Raw genomic sequence first — 23,118 nt, forward strand, 5'->3', positions numbered from 1 at the left:
CGTGCCCAACCGCCAGCGTTCTTCCTCCAACGTATGACGTGTACATCACGCCCAGACTCTACTTCACTGTTGACTGATAAAAAAATGCGCTGATCATACAACCGTCCAGATCCCAGACTGTAGTATTAGCTTTCCAGTACGTGGAGAACCGTGCTGCTACGTTGCCCTAAAACATGGAACGATATCGGTAATGGCAACCGTCAGATTCCTCGGCCTAATGTTATGTCAACTTCAGGCATAGAGTACTTACGTCATACATCTTGTTAGGAGTCAAATTTCCCTGTGGACTGACACATTTTTGCTGGGAGACACATCCCACCCTATTGTACCTATTGCTAGTATGGACAAACTTGAAGGATAGTGAGATCTTTTACCATAGACATATCAAGCTAACATTTGCCAAATTAGATTAAATGCAAAGTTTGTGCCTTAAATAGCGACCAAAGCTCTGCTATTGACAGTAGGATATATATTTCTTTATTTCCGGCTCAGTCAAAACGGACCTCGCGTTGTAAGGAGATGTGTGGATTATAAACATAAATATGGTTTACCATTTCTGTGCTCTTTCTCATTGTAACACAAATACCGAACATCATTTCCAGCAGTTTCTATTTAATAGCTTAAGCAAAAATTTATTTGCTATAAGATCCATTAAGCAGATGACTTGCTGACCCTGATGATCGTTCTCTCTGCATTTCCATCACTTCAACCTGAGATTTTCTGAGATACAACAAAAAGTGCATGAAGGCAGGGCGATTTGCTATCTTTAAACTTACCTATGCATTTAGTTCTTGCTTTACTTTCTGGCACATCTATTTGGTAACTACCACCATCCTTATCAATGAGAATAACTCGGATTTCATAGTTTTTCCCAGGAAGTAACCCCATAATTTCTGATTCTGCCGTGATTCCCAGTTCTGTTCCATTGGGAATTACTCTTGGAGATAATTTTGACCAAACATTTTGTTTCTCTTCCTGTAAAAAAGAAACGTATAAGATTTGTAACTAAATAATTATAAAATGTTATCTGATTTTCACATAATTCAAAGTCAGAGGCTCAGAAGGCTAATACACATTCTCCATGCCATCGTTGTGTAGTTTATCAAAAAGTATTAAATACTTTGACCATGATGACAGTGAAGGGTAACAAGTTTACTTACTTAACGACTTACCGAAACTCATGCTCAAAATCGAATCATTCAACAAAGAGGCAACACAGCGATAACGTATAGGAAACATGAAAAATTATCACCAATGGCTGAGCATATGTACGTAGAGTTAACGATGTAACTTAATGTACTCCCAAAAGTAATGTATTCCAGAAAGAACAGAACATAATAGTGTAATGGTTATCGCTTCTTTGGCAATACCCCTAATGGTATGTATAACGATGCTGCTCAGTAATCAGGCTCATTTGTGTCGAGATAATAGAAGAAAAAACTAGTACATTAACAAAATTGTTACTTATTACTATTATATAAATTTATAGTAAAACCTGTGGGTTGCATTTGTCAAGAAATCAGTACAGATGAACAATTTAACTTCTTATAAAATATATTCTTGAAAACAGGAAGACATAGTAGCCACTGCAAAGTGAAGTGAAGTGTACATAGAAGATGGAGCTTAATAAAACTGAGAGGAATAGTAATAATGACAATTTAAGTTGCTCCAAATCGTTTCGCTCTTTTAGCATCCGACAGAGGTTAATGCAACGAGCAACCAGATTCTCATGGGGTAGGACTCAGATGACTATTGATGATATGAGCGCACTGACAGAGATACAAACACATCCATACAAGAGACCGCTTTATGGTAAGTACCTGAATATCGTGCAGGGCCCGCGCGACTACGCAGAAATACCACAACATAATGTGGCATGGACTAGACTAATGTCTTAAGTCATGCTGGAGAGAACTGACACCATGACACCTGCAGGGCTGTCCGTAAGTCCGTAAGAGTACGAGGGGTTGCAAATCTCTTCTGAACAGCACGTTGCAAGACATTCCAGATATGCCCAATAATGTTCATGTCTGGGGAGTTTGATGGCCAGCGGAAGTGTTTAAATTCAGAAGAGTGTTCTGCAGCCACTTTGTACCAATGCTGAATGTGTGGGATCTCGCATTGTCCTGCTGGAATTGCCCAAGTCCGTCGGAATGCACAACGGAAATCAATAGATGCAGATGATCAGACAGGATGCTTACTTGCGTGTCACCTGTCAGAGTCGTACGTAGACATATCAGGGGTTCCATGTCACTTCAACTGCACACGCCCCACACCCTTACAGAACCTCCACCAGCTTGAACAGTCCCCTGCTGACATGCAGGGTCCATAGATTCACGAAGTTACCTTCATACCCGTACACGTCCATCTGCTAGATAAAATTTGGAACGAGACTCGACCAGGCAACATGTGTCCAGTCATCAACAGTCCAATGTCCGTGTTGACGGGTCCAGGCGAAGCGTGAAGCTTTGTGTCGTGCAGTCATCAATGGTACACGAGTGGACTTCCGCCTTCGAAAACCCATAGCGATGATGTTTCGTTGAATGGTCTGCACGCTGACACTTGTTGATGGCCCAGCATTGAAATATGCAGAAATTTAAGGAAGGGTTGCATTTCTGTCACGCTGAACGATTCTCTTCAGTGGCCTCTGCTCCAGTTCTTGCAGGATCTTTCTACAACCGCAGCGATGTCGGAGATTTTATGTTTTACCATATTCCTGATATGGATAGTGCACTTGTGAAATGGTCGTACTGGAAAATCCTCACTTCATCGCTACCTCGGAGATGCTGTGTCCCATTGCTCGTACGTCGACAATAATACCACGCTCAGACTCACTTAAATCTAAATAACTTGCCATTGTTGCAGCACTAACCGAAAACTGTGCCAGACGCGTTTTGTCTGATATAGGCATTGCCGACCGCAACGTCGTATTCTGCATGTTTACATATCTCTATATTTGAAAACTAATGCCTATAGCGGAGTCTTTGGTGCTTCAGTGTATATACCACCGTCTTAAGACATCAGTCGAAGAACATAAAATCCTTAAGTCGCAAATGAGCTCTAAATCATTCGTTTTCTGAAATTCTTTAGAGATGTTCACTTTTTTCAGTACTATGTGTCTCTTTCTTTTATTTTTTTCTTTTCACTAGCATGCTTGAGAAAGTTCTTAGTCTATCTTGGACACGGGTAAATAAATTTAGATTGGCTATTTTAATAACAGGCTCCATACGAATTCTCTGGTAATGCTTTTACAGGCCCTCTAACTTCCATAACTGGTTGTAGTTTTATTTTTTAACTTTAACAAATGAAAATGACTCAACGTTTGATTTGATGCAATTTCTTATGAACCTCAGACGACTCGAAATGTGCTTAGAACTCATTTTCATCCTTATTGAAGAGAGACCACTTGGTAGCTTCTATCTTGCAGTTACATGTTTTCGCGTGTAGAATAGTGCCTCCGAAATTTTAGATCTTCTCTCAGCAAGTTGTCCCAGGTCTAGTGTAACAGCTCCTCACGTTAATGCTTCAAACACTTCACTTAGTTAATGACTATGTTTTTCGCTTCGTTAATCGTATTCAGCTCAACATATAATGTTAGTCCAATTTGGAACTATGTTATATTCTCTTCTGGTTTCCTTTCAGAACCAGAGCGTTTGATTAACCCACTGCTCCTCCGTTGCTAAAATCATTACCAACAATATATTTTTGCATGAAACAGTAATGTAAGCATGTCATTTTGATTTTTGTAAGTTATAGGTATAAGCGTTAGAGAGAGAGAGAGCACAGCCAGATACTTATTTGAATGAGTTTTCTCTCTGCAGCGGAATGTGGGTTGATATGAAACTTCCTCGCAGATAAAAAGTGAGTGTTGGACCGAGCTCTTCCTACTGAGGAAGTTTCGCAGGAGAGCTTCTGTGAAGTTTGAAAGGTAGGAGACGAGGTGCTGCGGCAGTAGAGCTGTGAGGACGGGGCGTGAGTCAGATAGGGTTGCTCAGTAGGTAGACCACTTGCATGCGAAAGGCAAAGGGCCCTAGTCCGACTCTCAGTCCGATCTACAATTTCAGTGCAGCAGGAAGTTTCTGATATTTCCTTAGCCGAAATGTGTTAGATGATGGACGTAATCAGTAGTGCTCTGTTGACTTGTCTTTGTATCTGTTAGATGAAGAAAGAATTATTGTAAAGGTCAGCATGTATGAATATGATGTATGTATTGAAAAGCGAAAAGAAAATAAATTTTGAACGACTTTTTTTTCAAAAAAAAAAAAAAAAAAAAAAAAGGTGAGAGTGAGCGTTACGCAGTTTCATTGAGTGGTATATTAATATATCAACTGATTGAGCTGTTTGGTTATTGTAGAAATTTTCTGTTAACATTGTACCTTTTAAATCACTGTCCACTTTGTTAACCTTAGTATTGTTCGGAGCAATATTATGTGTGATGATCACGCGAAGTTTTACTCTGTCTTTTTGAATATATACTTTATTCTAAAATAATTGTCTTGGAACATCGTTTCATAGGAATTGTTGCTATCCCCAACCCGCAGTTTAAAGGAGGTTTCTCGTTACGCGTTACCAAATTGCACTGTACGGTGTGCTACAGTTTAAATGTTGTTTGGAAATTTTATTTAAAAAATAGAAATCTAGCTTAGCCGTTGCTGTTGTGCTTTCGAGAAATCTGCAACAATGTTGACGAGAGGCGAGGTAAGTGGAAATGTTGATTAGGGGCAAATAATTGTTTTACTTCAGTTGTGCATTTAACATAAAGACAAGCTGTATTCAGACCAGTTACAGTTCAACAGTTCACTTTAGTCAAAGGTTCGGATGTGAGTTTAACTTGGATAAAAGTTTGTTGGTGCATAATTTTGGTATTATGTAGACTTTTCATAGCGTGGGAGGTAAATTAGGGCTAAATTTCACACAAAAACACATAGTGGGGATCTTAGGAACACTTATTTAAGAGATCCATTCATAAAGTAATGTTTAAGCCTATTCTCTCCCTATATTTACTGAGTATTCATTGTTGTTGTTGTGGTCTTCAGTCCTGGGACTGGTTTGATGCAGCTCTCCATGCTACTCGATCCTGTGCAAGCTTCTTCATCTCCCAGTACCTACTGCAGCCTACATCCTTCTGAATCGGCATAGTGTATACATCTCTTGGTCTCCCTCTTCGATTTTTACCCTCCACGCTGCCCTCCAATACTAAATTGGTGATCCCTTGATGCCTCAGAACATGTCCTACCAACCGATCCCTTCTTCTAGTCAAGTTGTGCCACAAGCTCCCCTTCACCCCAGTTCTATTCAATACCTCCTCATTAGTTATGTGATCTACCAATCTAATTTTCAGTATTCTTCTGTAGCACCACATTTCGAAAGCTTCTATTCTATTCTTATCTAAACTATTTATCGTCTACGTTACACTTCCATATATGGCTACACTCCATACAAATACTTTCAGAAACGACTTCCTGACATTTAAATCTATGCTTGATGTTAACAAATTCCTCTTCTTCGGAAATGCTTTCGTTGCCATTGCCAGTCTACATTTTATATCATCTCTACTTCAACCATAATCAGTTATTTTACTCCCCAAATAGCAAAACTCCTTTACTACTTTAAGTGTCTCATTTCCTAATCTAATTCCCTCAGGATCACCCGACTTAATTCGACTACATTCCATTATCCTCGTTTTTGTTGATGTTCACCTTATACCCACCTTTCAAGACACTGTCCATTCCGTTCAACTGCTCTTCCAAGTCCTTTGCTGTCTCTGACAGAATTACAATGTCATCGGCGAACCTCAAAGTTTTTATTTCTTCTCCATGGGTTTTAATACCTACTCCAATTTTTTGTTTCCTTTACTCCTTGCTCAATATACAGATTGAATAACATCGGGGAAAGGCTACAACCCTCTCTCACTCCCTTACCAACCGCTTCTTCCCTTTCATGCCCCTTAACTCTTATAACTGCCATTTTGTTTCTGAACAAATTGTAAATAGCCTTCACTCCCTGTATTTTACCCCTGCCACCTTCAGAATTTGAAAGAGAGTATTCCAATCAGCATTGTCAAAAGCTTTCTCTAAGTCTACAAATGCTAGAAACGTAGGTTTGCCTTTCCTTAATCTTTCTTCTAAGATAAGTCGTAGGGTCAGTATTGCCTCACATGTTCCGATATTTCTACAGAATCCAAACTGATCTTCCCCGTCGTCGGCTTCTACCAGTTTTTCCATTCGTCTGTAAAGAATTCGCGTTAGTATTTTGCAGTTGTGACTTATTAAACTGATAGTTCGGTAATTTTCACATCTGTAAACACCTGCTTTCTTTGGAATTGGAATTATTATATTCATCTAGAAGTCTGAGGGTATTTCGCCTGTCTCATACATCTTGCTCATCAGATGGAAGAGTTTTGTTAGGCCTGGCTCTCCCAAGGCTGTCAGTAGTTCTAATGGAATGTTGTCTACTCCGGGGGCCTTGTTTCGACTCAGGTCTTTCATTGCTCTGTCAAAACCTTCACGCAATATCATATCTCCGATTTCATCTTCATCTACATCCTCTTCCATTTCCATAATATTGTCTTCAAGTACATCGCCTTTGTATAGACCCTCTACATACTCCATCCACCTCTCTGCATTCCCTTCTTTGCTAGGAACTGGGTTTCCATCAAAGCTCTTGATATTCATGCAAGTGGTTCTCCTTTCTCCAAAGGTCTCTTTAATTTTCCTGTAGGCATTAACTATCTTACCCCTAGTGAGATAAGCCTCTACATCTTTAAATTTGTCCTCTAGCCGTCTCTGGTTAGCCATTCTGCACTTCATTATCACGAATATTTGACTCTCGATTGACTTGAAACATCGTGGCGGGTTAAAACTGTGTGCCAGACTGAGACTCGAACTCGGGACCCTTTCCTTTCGCGAGAAAGTGCTCTACAGACTGAAATACCCAAGCAAGACTCGAGACCCTTCCCCAGAGTTTTGCTCCCGCCAGTACTTCGTCTCCTAATCTCCAAACTTTACAGAAGCTCTCCTGCGAAACTTGCAAGACTTTCGTTCCTGGAAGGAAAGACACTGAGGAGAGACGGCTTGCTCAGCCACAGCGTGGGCGATGCAGCCAGTGTGAATTCCTCGCTCTGCAGGGGAGTGCGGTGGCGAGCGATGCCTCCGACCGCGGCCCACCCCCCTGTCCTCTCTCTACTGCAGTTTCGCTGAGTGAGCTGCTACTTTTGTGGCCCTTTTTGTTTTCTTTTGTTCACTGCCAAGGAAAGTAGAAAGGATACTTTCTTACTAACTGGTCATACCGGACTCGAGATTCCATTACCGCAGCAACGTAAATTCGCCATCTGTCCCTGTCTTGGGCTATTTCCTTCCATTAACTTCAATACCTAGGCTCCTCAAATTGTCCTCCCATCTACGCCTCGGTCTCCCCACAGGACATTTTCCTTCTAGGTGCCCTACCAGTACTCTGCGCGCTGCCCTGCCCTCATCCATTCGAGCTACGTGACCCGCCCATAGCAGCCTACGTGATTTAATAATACTGATTATGTCAGGACTTGAATAGAGTTCGTGAACCAGCAAAGTAGATAGGATGTGCATAAAAATACGAAGATACAGTTTTTGAAACTATACGAACCTGCTGATGTTTCACAGTTTAATTGTAAAGAATACTATTTACAGCCAGTGAGAGACCAATACTGTATTAAGCGTCTCATGGGATACCGTTTTTGGAAGATGTTTCAGCTATAGCTGTCAGCTGTCGACACTATAGACGTGAAGCACACGGGTGCTGAGTTTCGATGCGCTATGGTCTATCTACGGATGTGCTGTCATTTTCCTCATAACTCTTTCCGAATTTTATGTGACAGGTGTCGTTGCTTTGTGGTGTGCTATAAGTATATTGTACTGCATTGTTACATCTATGTTGCACATATAGCAGAAACACTGACAACAACGTCCCAGGAAACGGCCCAAATTTTGTCGAAACAGATGGCCAAACAGCAGAGAAATAACGTCGCACTACAAAGCTGCGTAGACGTTTTAAGGTCAGATAGTGAGCAGAATGTTTCAGTCGGTATAACTGTCCTTTCTGTGGATTTCGAGATAAACAAACAGAGGATGTGTCAGCATTTGTTTACAATCTACAAACAGCGGCTAGTCTGGCTAACTGGCTAGTGGACTTGTGTTAACATAGGGCTACCAGGGGGCAACAGGCGCGCTGGTGCAGTTTGTTAGTGCAGGCTGCCTACATCAGGGCCATGTATGCACTCAGGGGCAACGCTATTGTTCTCCTTTGGTTGACAGGTACTTAACCTATCGATCTCCTTTGACTGACAGGTCCTTAACAGATTGTTCTGCTAAAAGTATCTTTCCTTTTGATTGATAGGCACTTAACGTATTGCCCCCCTGACTCCCCTCTCCACTCAGGAAACCTCTCCCCTTGCTGCTACAGGTACAGTTTCAGGTCTGAGTTATTGCAAAAGCCCCTCTCACTCTTATCAATCTGATTGACTACTTGATTAAATTGATTAATTAATTAACCTCTCCTCCTCTGGTAAACCCCCATCCTGTCCCACCCTCCCTCACAGAAACTGGAGGGAAAAAAACACTCAGTTGATCGGTCATTTGGAGGGAAATCGATTGCTGTGTATGGAATATTGTTTAAACAAGTTAGACAATGCGTGTTATATTGTTTATTTCAACAATTTGGAGGACCAAAGGCAGTGTATGGAATATATGGAAACTGGTGGAGAGGAAGGATCTCATAAAAGTAAATTAAACAGTATATTGTTTATTAATAAAAAATTCAGTTTGTAGCGTTGGATCTCTCTTGCTCATCATTCTCTGCTGTTTGGAAACACGTAGGTCCTGTAAGAAGTAATTGCATGGGGCAAACATGTTGCATAACCTAATGCTCAGCACTGCACTCTGGGTGTCTTAATCTAATATATCGCCCTTTGTAGGCACTTAACCTATCGTTCTTTTAAATGGTTTTCCATATCACCCCCATTTCCTTAAACTATTGTACCGCCTTTGATACCAAATTAAGTAATTAGTTATGTCCTCCCACCATTTTCTGATACGCTTTTCAAATTTCACATCCTTTTGAACGCCATTTCTGGCATACTCTTCTTTGTCACCCACCCCATTAAACTATTTCATTGTGTTTTACATAAAACTGAGCAAATTAACCTATTGTTCTGCACTTAACCTGCTGTTCAGCTTCATGTCACCCACTCACGCACACCCTCCCCTTAACTATTGTACCGCTAACACCACGTTGATATTAAAAAATTATGAAAATTAATTAAATTGATATTCTTCGCATGTATGGGGTAGTTTTTTTTTTTAATTTGGAGCATCCTATTGGTCAGTGAAATCGATGGAATATAATTTAAACAAAACATAGCTAATAAAAAACACACCCCACCACCCGACACCTGATCCTGACGCCACTGACCCCACACAGGCCCCCAGTTGTCAGGGTGCACCAGCGGGCCCGCCAAGTGACGATGTGGCCATCAGCTACCAAGCCGTGCACAGGTGTCCGTTGAGGTCCCGCAAGCATAGTGCAGTGGCATTCCTTTCATACAGGAAACCTGAGAAATTCCTGTCGAAATACGTGTTCACCTAGACACCGTTGCTGGCGTGACGATGCAGAGCTGCGGGTCCAGCACTACGGAAATCTGTTCCAATACTTCCCAGAATAGCTCATGGTGCATTGTTCCTAGCAATCCTAACACGACACGAGAGACGCATCGGCCTCGTGCATGTGTCTACCTGCCCAGCGAGCCAGACACATTGCCATAAGATGAGTGTGTAGTGTGGCTGGAATTTTCGGTGTCCTACAGCTACTGGTCTGGAGATGTCCTGATACCACAACCTCAGATGAGGGACAGCATCACACCAGGATGGGATGGATGGTCTGCTACAACTTTTCTTTGAACACATGAACAAAGATCTCAGAACTTTCTGTAGATAAACCCTGCAAAAGTTGTCTACAGAACATCAAATACATACAAGATTTACAAGAATATTGGGAGCCAGGAACATATTTACCAGTGTAACTACAATTAAATATTACGATTGCTGCTACAGTCTGACACCGATCGATGTTCAGGTAATCCTCTTGACAGCTGTGGTTCTGGAACAAATCTCAGTATCTATAGCGCACATAATTTTCCATGTAAAAATCTCTCTCATACCCTCACGGTTATTGATGTGCTGAATCGATTCGTCCCTCACGATAGGACACACACTCATTTTCTCTGGTCGTGCCACAACATAAACCACAGTAACATTATGCTGCAATATATACACATGTTACACAAACAGTGCGGTTATCTTTTATATCTGTACAGTGCCCGAAAAAATTATGGTATTACTACATTCACACTGGCTATATGTCTCGATTCTCCTCAGTCCTAGGAAATTATCTGACAAAGTCTTCGAATCAGCGCTCTTGGAAGGTGCTGAATCCTGCCAAGTTTCTCTCAAACAAGTGTTATTAAGGACAGGCGTCTGGTACTATGTGATAATGAATACCGCACCCGTGGATGTAATGCTTGGAAAGACATCACCGACAAAGGATGGCGTACTGTAGTCTAAATCACTATCGATACAACAGCTCGGAAAATGCGAGGGTACGCTTAGGGGTGCCGATGAGGGGACATATTGTTACAATCGTATTGCCCGTCGTATTTGTACACTATAGCAGGTCCAGTTGAACACTTACACTGCTATATTGTGCAGCTGTTTACGAAATGAATCTATCACCACTTAGGTTCGGACATATTCAACAGTGCGTGGAAATCACAATTCACCATGTCCAATCTATCCTTCCATTACGACTAGACATACATAATTTTTTTTTGTTTCTGTCTATCAGTTATGGATGTATAAAAAAATTATGATATGTCCAACTTGCACCAGCTGGGTGTCGTTTTCGCACTGCAAAGAAGCCCCCCGCCATTACGTATTTCTCGATGAATAAAGGATGTAACTACAATTTAAAAAAGCCGTAGTGTCTTTTCGGTTTGTCGATTTCGCCACTTCCACGAAATCTTTTGTTATTTTCGATACTTGTAAATCCAGCCAACACACAGTGGCGTCTTTTATATATTCATATTGGTACGAAAATGGGGTTCCTATAATTTCGACTACCTAGTTTCAACTACTTTTCCAGATTACCCAAGAACACCTTATCCTGCTAAAAATTGGTAAATAGTCTCCTATTTACGGTAATCCATTCACGTCTTTTGCATAATATATAGTGGAAAGCAGCAAAAATAGGTGACTGGGTGACCTGGAAAAGTAGTTGAAACTAGGTAGTCGAAAGTATAGCAACCCCCTTTTCATACCTACATGAGGTCATAGGAAATGTACACTAGCTTTTTATATCTCTACTGCTACACTTTTGGTAGAAATGCTGTCTATGATTTGGATTCAACTGTTTCCATCCAACCACATACCTGCATTGGATGCTATGGATTAGTCCTTTAATGATTACTGCCACTAGTGAGTCATATTTCTAGCGTCTCATATCTCGAAACGGGTCACCTTTCTCGGCCCTATCTGCTGCAGTAAAATTCCAGCGTGGTTTTAGGTAGTCCCTATGCATCTAGCAACTGCCGCCATTTTTGCAGCTTTAGACAAGTGATCATTCCTATGTACGTCAGAACTGAACAGAAGTCGGAGAAATCTATATGTACCTCCTTTTGCAACCCATGTAGAAACAGGTTAAGCTGAGTTACTGCTACACGACTGTGTTTTGATCATTCGATGGAAATTGGAAAGAGAAGGATTTTGCTACTGCACTCTGGTGTGTCCCCAAACTACATACAAGTACTACAGATCTACGCCCCTCAGGGTCCATTCACGTCTATCACCTCCAACTTGCTATCTTCGTTATTCTGTACCATCCAAGAGAGAAAAATTACGAACTATAAAAGCTCCACTAACTTCATCTGATAGAGAACTCGATAAGATTTTTACTGCATATCTCTCCTCCCATATATAAAAAACAAATACTACATGTGTGCCGGCATTGATCAACAGCACAGACCAGCTTAAAGTTTCATCACCTGTACTGTAAGAGGATGATCGCATCCCACAGACTGTACTATAAGTTGCAATGACACTCCATGTGACCCTGTGTCATTGTTTAAAACATTGTTTTTTTCTGCAGTAACACGTTTTGTATACTGCTATACTATTTTTTTTCCTGCGCTACGTGCTAAACTGACAGTAACACGTTCTGATCCATTGCCTCTCGGTGCTACCATAACACACCACACACTGGACGATTTTAAATAAAAGACAGTTGCAACTTAAGGAAACTGTAAGAGTTTCACAGCGTTGTGGAGAGTTTCCAAACTGCAGTCCAGAGGTGATTGACGACCTCTATACTTAAACTCGTGTGTCACAGTGACGGAATAGCTGATGGCTCTGCACTCCATTTCGACTGATTCCTCACATTGCAGTCATGTATGCAATCATTGCTTCGGTGCTAACCATCCCCAGGAGGTGTTGCCCCTCCACCAAAACTCTTTCTCCAACACAAACAAGTGATGTCAGTCAATCATTATGTGGTAACCAACAGTGGACCAGTGGACAGATGGGATGAAAAAGACACCGTCGATGTACTGTAATAATAAGCATCACAATTGATAGTGTCAACAATTTTGGCAAATATTCAGTAATTTCAACAACGACCAATGATGCGACAGCATGTTTCCAAATTTCAGTATCAAAGCTAAACCGCCCCTTCTCTACTTTGCAAGTATCATTGCAAATGTAGATAGATGACTGTGCAGTACGTCCATTCATTGTTAATTCTCGAACACATACATCATCAAAGTATACCAGACAGCGCTCTACATATTTCTAACACTTCGAGCATAGTCCTTAATCCACGATGTATTCCTAGGTGGATGGGTGTCACAGAACATTGCCACAGTCTTAGGATAAAATTAGAGACTGAAAGTCCCCCTCGCTCTGTCTTTGACCAGCCCGCCCTGCACCACCGTCAATGGTTAAATCTGCAGCTGACCAGAAGTAGACCATCACATTCTGCATCTCATGAATGAATGGAGCTTGCCGAATCCTCACCTGTCGAAGTGCACGAGATTTCTCGAGGGGGTGGCACGTATCGGTGTATAGTAGTAGATTTGAAATTGTTGTGATGTAATAGCAGACCGTTAAGAAGAGGAAGAAAGGGGCGATTTTTATGCATGACAGAGCTCCAGACGGATGGAGTTCGAAGCATTTCACGTAAATCAACTATGCTATCAATTTTAAAGTACTGTTCCAGTGTCTGGCATCAATACCAGGAGGGTATTGGTAAGAGACAACGTAAACACATACACTCCTAAGGCTACACAGTTCTGCACTTAAAACAGGCTATAATGTGAGATTGCTTGATTTCCCGACCTATCAGTCATGTGGAATGCAGCGCTGTTAATATTCCAATGTAGGAAATATATCTACATCCGATGACACACATCCTTCTTGCAGGTTCCTCTACGATAAATTATGGTAACAAATTGTAAAACGAAATTGGCTACTTCCTTAAAACAGTGGTTCGGTGTGATATGTGCACAATGTAGCTCTCCAGAGATATATAGCAACCACTGTTCACATCCGATCACAGTTCAGAAATTGTACTATGCTCGCATCAGCCCTATATAAAATGATCGTTAGTAACGGAGTATACCTCTGACAAGGAAACGGATAAACACGTAACAGTGGCGTCCAACATGTGAAATTACACTTCATGCCACCACTAACTCTGTAAACAGGACATCTGTCAAGCAGATGTGTCTCACGAACGCCTATTGCTAACTTAGAATCATCTTAGTTATGAAACTGAAGTCTCGATTTTATACCCAAGATGCAACAAGGAAATGGAGTACATCGCACAAATCTTCACTTGTTTAGAGGAATGTGTCGAAACAGGATGGTCACGTTTCATCACAATGAGGTGGAAGTCCTCTGATGATGGAGAGGTTTGCTGTTAATGATCGCAGGTAGACAGCGCTCTAAGTCAAATACAGAAAACGTGTTTCTATATGAGTAGAATGCAGGCTATGTCACATGACTGATGCATCTTGACAGCAGAAAAAATGGTCAAATGACCTGCGCGAATATCTCCTTCCCTCTCTAGAATGAATCATCTGTCTGAAAATACCTCGTTACAACTCCATCTCAATTGATCACCCCATCCAATCTCTGTTATCCTTTAAAGCAGATGCATGTAAGTTTAGAGGCAGATGGTTATCTGTTTTCCTGAAAAGCGTCAAATACAGCAGTCAACTCGTGTGTATCACTGGTACCTCAGTAAACATACAGTAGAATGCTGCCTCGACGGAAAAAGTAACTGTTTCCCTGCTTCCCTGCTTCCCTTCGCTTCCATGTCGACGTTTTCTCGGATTCCTCTTGCTGTCGCATACTGGTACCCATGTACAAGAACTGCTCTGTGCCAATCAGAAGACATGCAATTACGTCCTCAATTTCCCCACATCTCAGCGTATTTTGTCTCACTATGGAAAGTTCTGAGAAAGCAAGTGTTCAAAGGCAAGTTGAAGCAGACCATCCATCTCTGGCAGGGATGCCGTAACTCATCCACCACTGTGGCATTGGGACATACCCAGACTTGTAGCTGTAGGATACCGAAAATTCCCCCAATTTTCTCTTCGAATTCTGTTTGCGTAATTGTTCTGATTTCCCCCATCTGTGCTTAGACAGTGCTCTCTTAACAAACAACAAGAATGCTTTTATGATCAATGGTGTTTTCGCGAGCGTGCAGACACATGATGACGGCTTTTAGTGGTGAGAACGTTTAACGTTTCTGAGATGTATGTTGAGAGCAGGATGAACATCTCGCGGCCATTCGTCAGCCATGCTGGGTATGCATGCATGGCTAGATACAGCTTGCCTGTTCCATTAGGATCGCTAGGAACAATGCACCCTGTGCTATTCTGGAACAGATTTCCTGACCTGTGACGTCAGTGTCCACAGGTATCGCGTCAGTGACGGTAAACACACATGCTGCCTGCCCAGAGGCCTCTCGCATATGGGACTGGCATTAGCGCACCTTGGATTTCTGTGACGTCAGTATAACACTCGAAGAACTCTAACTGTATAACCGAAAATAGACGTGACTTTCACATGCTTGCTGTAGGCGGCAGCAGCGTGAGAGCGATGGCTCGTGTTGGCTTGTGTCTAGTGGTGGCTCATGGTGGCGTCGATGCACGCACTTCCTTGGAGCCTCCGATACATTGACGATAGCTCGAAAGTGTTTTTACGTGCAATAAGTGTTTGTGCACTACATTATTTCTGGGTGTTTAAGCATTGTGAGCGTATTGTCAGAGAGTTATATATGCATTATTTCAGTGATTTACGAGTAGTATGCAGGTATGTATGCTGTGTACTGTATCATTTCGGTAATTTACGACTTCTTTCCCTGTCTGCACATCAGTGTAGGACATTAAGTTGGTGATTTACGAGTGGCTTTCAGGTCTGTATGCTGTCTACTGCATTATTCTGACAATTTACAAGTTGATTTCGTGTCTGCACATCAGTGTACTGCTTTATTTACGAGTAGTTTGCATGTATGTGTGCTGTTTAGTGCATTATTTTAGTAATTTAGGAGTTGTTTTCGTGTCTGCAGAGCATTTAACATCTGTTATTTTGGTAATTTCCAGGTAGTTTGCAGATCTGTAGGCTGTGTGGTGTGACCACAAGCATGTCAGAGCGTGTGTTTCGTATCAGTGTAATAAATAAACTATGTGAAATCCGTCCCTAAATAAACTGCTTGAAAATAAATAAAGTACACTCCTTCCTCTCTCCAGCATCCCAGCACAGGCTGTCATTTTCCCGCCATTTTCCCCCAGGACCACCATCTTGGATTATGTCATGGGAGGGACGACAGTGCCCTCTGGTGGTGCCCTCTGGTGGCAGTACTGTGTACTAGGTCAGTCGGACTCCAGATCTCATGGTGGACACAATGGGTTGAGGCACTGCCTCTAATTGTTTAAATAAAGACATATGTCCATCGTATCCAGCACAGGCCGAGTCCTTTTCCCACCAATTCCTAGGAAGAGGTGCAGGTTACGTGGCTTAGTGGAGGTAGCCTACATGCCCCTTTTTTCCCACCATTGTCTTAGGTTAGTAGAGGTAGCTGTGGTGTGTTGCATTGTCCTTATGGAATTTCAGCTTCCCACCATTTTCTGGGGGAGGGGAGGTGTGGGGAGGGGGGAGGGGAGGGGACTAGGTTAGTGGAGGTAGCCCAATTGACCTATCTTCCCACCAAAATTTGAACTTCCCACCATGACGTCATTGCGACCTTTCCATACCTATCGCCGCCATCTTGGATCCGCCATGTTCAATAAATTTGGACACAATGGAGAGTGAGATGGTGTCTGCTTCGTCCCACTACTACTGCAGCTAAGTTATTATTAATAGTCGACACAAAGACACACATCATGCATTGTGAGGGGTTAAATAACATCTGTACAATTGAGTGACTTAATTAGGGAGTCTGTCAGACGAAGGTGAATAGTTCATTGCCAGATTCCTTTGGCAACAAATTAATGGGGTGTCTCTGGAGTGCCAGCCGGTTTGGCCGAGCGGTTCTAGGCGCTTCAATCTTACACGTTCAAGAAATCTTTCACGCAGCAGAATCGTACAAACATACCTTCGTTTGACCATATAACAGACTCCGTATGGACGACATAGTAATGAACAAGTTATTTGTTTCAGCTCCTTCAGTTGGTTCTCTACACAACTGAAGGAACTGAAACAAAGAAGTCACCAGTTATTCAAAGAGTACTCTACAACATTGGCCCCTTATCTAGCTTGCATTTGTCGAGAATCTTTGACCCAGTGCGAAGTTCCAAACGACTAGAAAAAAGCGCAGGTCACTCCTGTGTGTAAGAAGCGCAAGAAAACGGACTCGCAAAATTACAGATAAATATGCCTAACATCGGTTTGTTATGTCCACGAATCGGGATGGTTTTACAAGCCGTCGCTTTTCTCACATGGTATACTGCGAACTGTGGATGAAGGACAATAGGCAGATTCAATATTTCCTCGAAGATTTCTTAAGTTATAGAACCGAGTGTGTTGTCCGCGACGGCGAGTGTTCATCACAGACCAGGGTGTCATCAGGGACGTGTGACAGCACTGCCGGCATTCCCTGTATACTGAATGATTTGGTGCACAGCGTGGCCAGCAGTCTGCGGTTGTTTGCTGATGACACTGTGGTGTACGGTAAGCTGTCGAAGTTGAGTGACTGTCAGAAGATACAGGAAGACTTAGACAAAATTTCCAGTTGGTCTAATGAATGGCAGCTAGTTCTAAATTCAGAAAAGTCTAAGTTAATGCGGATGAGTGGGAAAGCAAACCCCTAATTTTGGGATACAGCACACAGCCACGTGGGTTAAGTACCTGGGCGTGTCGTTAAAAGCGATATTAAACGGAAGAAGCATGTGAGAACTGTGGTACAGACTTCGGTTTATTGGGAGAATTTTGGGCAAGTGTGATTCACCTGTAAAGGAGACCGCATATAGGATGTTCGTGTGAACTATTTTTGAGTACCGTTCGCGTGTTTGGTGGCCGTACCAGGTCGGATTAAAGGCAGACAGCGAAACAATTCAGGGGCGACTTGCTAGATCTGTTACTGATAGGTTGAACAACACGAAAATGTTACGTACATGGTTCGGGAACCAGGTGAGAATCCCTGGAGGAAAGGCGACGTTCTTTACGAGAAACACTACTGAGAAAATTTAGAGAAACGGCGATTGAAGCTACTGCAGAACGATTCTGTTAGCTCCTACATACACTGCGCGTAAGGACCAAGAGAAATTGGGGCTCATACGGAAGAGAATAAACAGTCGTTTTCCCGTCGTTCTATTTGCGAGTGGAACAGGATGGGAAATGATTAGTAGTGGTACAGGGTACCGTCCACTAAGCATCGTATGGTGGATTACGGAGTATCTATGTAGATTGAGATAGATGTAGAAATGCCATTTCGTTTAATATTCTGAGTACGATGAATTTGATGCCGTTGAAACTGTCGGTTTTTTTCACGTATGAAAGCAGTTTTATCTGCCGTACGATATTTCCCATTACTATACATTTCAAATATTTTCCACCGTCATACGGTCTTGCTGAAATAGTGAGATCGTTGAGAATTTCTTTGGATTTCACGCTGTGGTCACGCGCCTGCAAAGGCGAGGTTCAAAAGTGGCTCTGTGCACTAAGGGACTTAACTTCTGAGGTCATCAGTGCCCTAAAGCTTAGAACTACTTAAACCTAACTAACCTAAGGACATCACACACAGCCATGCCCGAGGCAGGATTCGAACCTGCGACCGTAGCAGCCGCGTGGTTCCGGACTGTAGCGCCCAGAACCGCTCGGCCACAGCGGCCGGCAAAGGAGCGGTGGCTGGACTCGCACGCACGCACAGCCCTCAACCCGCCGCCGCAGGCCCCAGCTGTCCGTTGTGACCACTCGGCAACACCGCGAGACGCTTTGTGACAGATGTGGATGGCGCTTCCAGCTCCCGTATGAAGAACCGAAGTGCGCCACACACTATTCCTTTCACATGCTTGGGTAACAGTGGGTGAGATTTGCGTTTGCAACTCATAGTGGTCATCCTGAATCCAAATAACTTCCGAAAGACTACCAGGTAGAATGCTAAAACCAGTTGCAAACTGGCTTGAAATCAGGATAAGGAAACTCGAAAGAGGAGGAGATAGCGGTAGACACTAGACAGCCTGTTCTCCATACTAATATTCCACTATCATACATTAATAAATCTAAGAAATTACTGCTACAGTGGTATCACAAACAGCGTATCTGAAGTTGTGGCCCTTTTTACTACGTTTAGCCAACACTTACATTTAGCTTCACTTTCCCACTCCCTTTTGTAGTTTTGAGTCATCCTTAATTTTTTCCAAGTTCTAGGTCACTATTTTCGCATTTAACCTTCACCAAAATATACTATTTCAAATATTTTCACACTACCTGTACGGCTGCAAAGAGATCTTACGAGTTCTAGTATGATAAAAAAAAATTATTAGGTTAAATATATCTCAATTCTTTCAATTTAAATCTGTGTTTCATACTAGAATGTCGTGTTCCCAGTTTGGCACAGCTTTCCCACAGGAGACACGAAAGCGGTCGAAGACATCCGTCTTCTGGTCGGCTCCTGATCGTTGTCAGAAGGAGGCTAGTTTTTGATTACGCAAAGACTTCTATTATTTGGAAAAGAACAACCCGGATTTCTTTACGTAATCAGTATGAATTTTATAATTACCTAATGGACCTTTAACAACGAACAGTAAAAAAAATGCATTTGCAAATGAAATCATTAATAAATGGGGCTGCTATGAGTTGTATAGAAGACAAGAGGCGGCCTTCTGTACACGACCAGGATGCGGCAGTATTCTCTGCTGTAGTAAAGGCAGTTTGACATTTATAAAAATAATATGGCATGGTGGTTAAAAAAGTATAAAGGAAAAGAACAGAATAAGAAATTTGGTAAACACTAAATATATTCAAACAATGCTCACTAGCAAATTAGGGCTTATGTATAAACAGTATAACTTACATAAGTACTTTTCTAACTGTATGGTGCGATCAGATTTCAGCCTGACCTGTGCTGTCTCCTTGGTTTACGTTTTTGTCACAAATTACAGTCATTACTTTTCTCCTTCGTTAAAGACAATTCTTGCACTGTTCAACACCTTCATAACAATAACTTGCCGATTTACAGTTTCGAACATAAATTACTTTAATTTTATTAATTAATAATGTTGTCTGCACGCTGGCAAGACCGTTCACTTTTATAGCTTAAAAACGACCTTCTTTACGCTTTCACATTACAAGCAGAAGTACATTAAAATCTGAAATTCTACACACGTTTTTTACTGTCATCTTTAATTTAGATCAAAGCGGAACGTCAGTTCAGCTTCTGTTAAAATGTTTCTTTGACTGCGCAATCGATGTATTAGCGTCCGCGCTAGATGCGCATCTTTACAGTTATGTAAATTATACAAAACAAATGTCTTTCAAACAATATGTCTCATCTTATAAGTTGATCATTTAATATACGGATAGGTGAATGTCTTTCCAAGGGTACTCACAGCTTTCATACTACGGAAGTTCCAACAATATTACAGAGTCTTAACAGTGAAATGCAGTAAACTAGGAATTGTTGGCAGTATGCACCGCGATAACTGACTACACAGAGTAATTTCAATTTTGAAAGCCTCCAATCATGCCATTCCAGTAACTGAAGATAGGTGACACCGAGTGATACACCGTAGCGTCACCATTACTATGTAATGCTTTGACACCATACCTTTGCAAGCGTGTCAGTCATTGTTACCACCGTTTCTCGCAAAATTTTAGCTACGAAATTACAGATACCACGCCAAAAAGTTTAAAAGTTAAGAAAGAGGCCACTATACGCTATTTTGTCAACGTTATACTGTACACAAATTGTAGGTGGAGGGGGAGGAAGGAAAAGAGAGCAACCACTGCTGTCAGCTTCATCGGGACGTTACGCGGAATCTGTGAAGAGGTGCAGCGGATCGGGACTCGAACCCGGGATCTCTGACTGAGTAGGCAGGTGCACTGTACACTGTGCCGTCTCCGCAGACCACCCCGGCACGCCTCACGGCGGACCCACACACTCTCACCGAGCGCAGGCCCCGCCCACGTGCTCCGTGCTCGCTACTCTAAAGACCTCTCAGGAGGTCGGAGCAGGGAGCACGGAGCACGTGGCAGGGAGTGCGGTGCGGACAGGTGGCGCTCCGTGCGGGCGTGGCTAACGTACCTGCCCACTGAGCAGCAGATCCTGGGTTCGGATCCCAGTCCACAACACATTTTCACTCCTTGCCTCTGATTCGGCGTAATGTCCCGATGAAACTATCAGTAATTTCCTTCCCTTCCTTTCTCCTCCATCCCCCTCCATCTACAATTCACATACAACGTATCACAACTCCGGATTCCGCGTGTTATCTGGTCTTTTGGACGTTTGAAAGAACAGACACCACATGGTAACATATTTTGTTAATATTACATGGAAATAAAAGGCAAACATTTTACTTCCACAATGAGATTTTCACTCTGCAGCGGAGTGTGCGCTGATATGAAACTTCCTGGCAGATTAAAACTGTGTGCCGGACCGAGACTGCAACTCGGGACCTTTGCCTTTCGCGGACAAGTGCTCTACCAACTGAGCTACCCAAGCACGACTCATCCCCAGGCTGTGGCTAAGCCATGTCTCCGCAATATCCTTTCTTTCAGGAGTGCTAGTTCTGCAAGGTCTGCAGGAGAGCTTCTGTAATGTTTGGAAAGTAGGAGACGAGGTACTGGCAGAAGTAAATTGCTGTCAGGACGGGGCGTGAGTTGTGCTTGGGTAGCTCAGTTGGTAGAGCACTTGCCCGCGAAAGGCAAAGGTCCCGAGTTCGAGTCTCGGTCCGATACACAGTTTTAATCTGCCACCAAGTTTCATTTTACTTCCAGTTGACACTATAATGCCGCGCGGGGTTAGCCGAGCGGTCTATGGCGCTGCTGTCATGGACTGTGCGGCTGGTCCCTGGCGGAGGTTCGAGTCTTCCCTCGGGCATGGGTGTGTGTATGTTTGTCCTTAGGAAAAAAATGGTTCAAATGGCTCTGAGCACTATGGGACTTAACAGCTGTGGTCATCAGTCCCCTAGAACTTAGAACTACTTAAACCTAACTAACCTAAGGACGTCACACACATCCATGCCCGAGGCAGGATTCGAACCTGCGACCGTAGCAGTCGCACGGTTCCAGACTGCGCGCCTAGAATCGCGAGACCACCGCGGCCGGCTATCCTTAGGATAATTTAGGTTAATTAGTGTGTGAGCTTAGGGACTGATTACCTTAGCAGTTAAGTCCCATAAGATTTCACACACATTTGAACTTTTTTTTGACACTATAATGAGTCGTTACACAATGCTACAAAAATCTGTTTAGCTTCTAACAGTCAGTCATAGGACGGGTTATTGTGGTCCATGCATATATGATTAACAGATGGTTTAAATAACATCAGTGCGAGGAATGCATTTAGAGCAGCTTGACTCCGGTCTTGGAGATGATACGAGGACAGACGTAGGTAAGGGATTCACGAAAAGGACCTAAAAAACTTAACTAGTATGCCAAGAAATAAAGCGTTACTTAAATGGTATGCCAACATTCGCCAAAATGAAAATTACTTTGAAGGAATAGACACGAAATTAGAATTAAAAAAAAAAAACAGGAGATTTTCTATTTTGCTTGTTGTTAGTCGTAGAGCATTAGATTTTTTAAAAAAGCAAGAATCCTCCTCGAAAACAGTAGATCTAACAACATTGGCTTCGCACAGTACGAAATTAACTCCGGTACTCGCTATGGCTGGCTAACTGCTATCGGTCGGCAGGTTATGTGGCGTATGGCTGCCCCACCGCATCCACAACACACCCGGCGGTCAAGGCGGCTACACTCTTGCAAGTGCAGGCACCTGCATACAGCGAGTAGCAGTTAGCGCGATTTTGTAACTCCACAGCTTCATGGGACCGCGCAAATTGCGATGTGACGCGACTGGGACGCGACACGCGCCTGCGCCAGGTCGCGCGGCGTTGTGGTTGAGGCACAGTTTCTCGCGCCGAGAGTCGCGCGTGCCTCGCTAGCACCGTGGGAAATTTGAAGCGGAGAGCGGAAAAGCAGCCCGGCCATATGCTCATATCGGAACGACGCGTATGAGCCGTGGTAGTATTGGCCATACCATAAATATTGCCTTACTATACAAGGTGGTCCATTGATAGTGACCGGGCCAAATATCTCACGAAATAACCATCAAACGAAATTAACGATTAACGGATGAATGTTCTTGTGCCCATCTATCTTGGTATCTCAGAACCGCTTGTGCTATTGATCTGTAAATGTAATTATTTCATGTACTCCGTATGCACAGTTGCAACAATAAACCTTGAGTCACCTCGAAACCTCTCCAAAGGGTGTACTAATTTTTTTCCGGCAGTGTATTAAATATACACACAGTAAAAATGGTCAGCATGATCATTATAACTTACGAGGCTGAAGAACTGATATGAGTATA

At 42.6% G+C, this 23,118-nt stretch overlaps 1 protein-coding gene across 2 annotated transcripts in view; it reads right to left on the bottom strand.

The window, feature by feature from the left end:
• Positions 1-969, bottom strand: part of LOC126416700 (phosphatidylinositol phosphatase PTPRQ-like) — a 179,519-nt gene extending 178,550 nt beyond the window's left edge. For both annotated transcript variants that reach the window (XM_050084508.1, XM_050084507.1), the window contains exon 1: positions 777-969. In XM_050084508.1, the coding sequence (XP_049940465.1) occupies positions 777-888 (112 nt within the window). In that variant the 5' untranslated portion in view covers positions 889-969. The remainder of the gene's footprint in view (positions 1-776) is intronic.
• Between the last annotated feature and the right edge of the window lie 22,149 nt (positions 970-23,118).

The sequence above is a fragment of the Schistocerca serialis genome, chromosome 8, assembly GCF_023864345.2.
Source record: "Schistocerca serialis cubense isolate TAMUIC-IGC-003099 chromosome 8, iqSchSeri2.2, whole genome shotgun sequence".
Lineage (NCBI taxonomy): Eukaryota > Metazoa > Arthropoda > Insecta > Orthoptera > Acrididae > Schistocerca > Schistocerca serialis.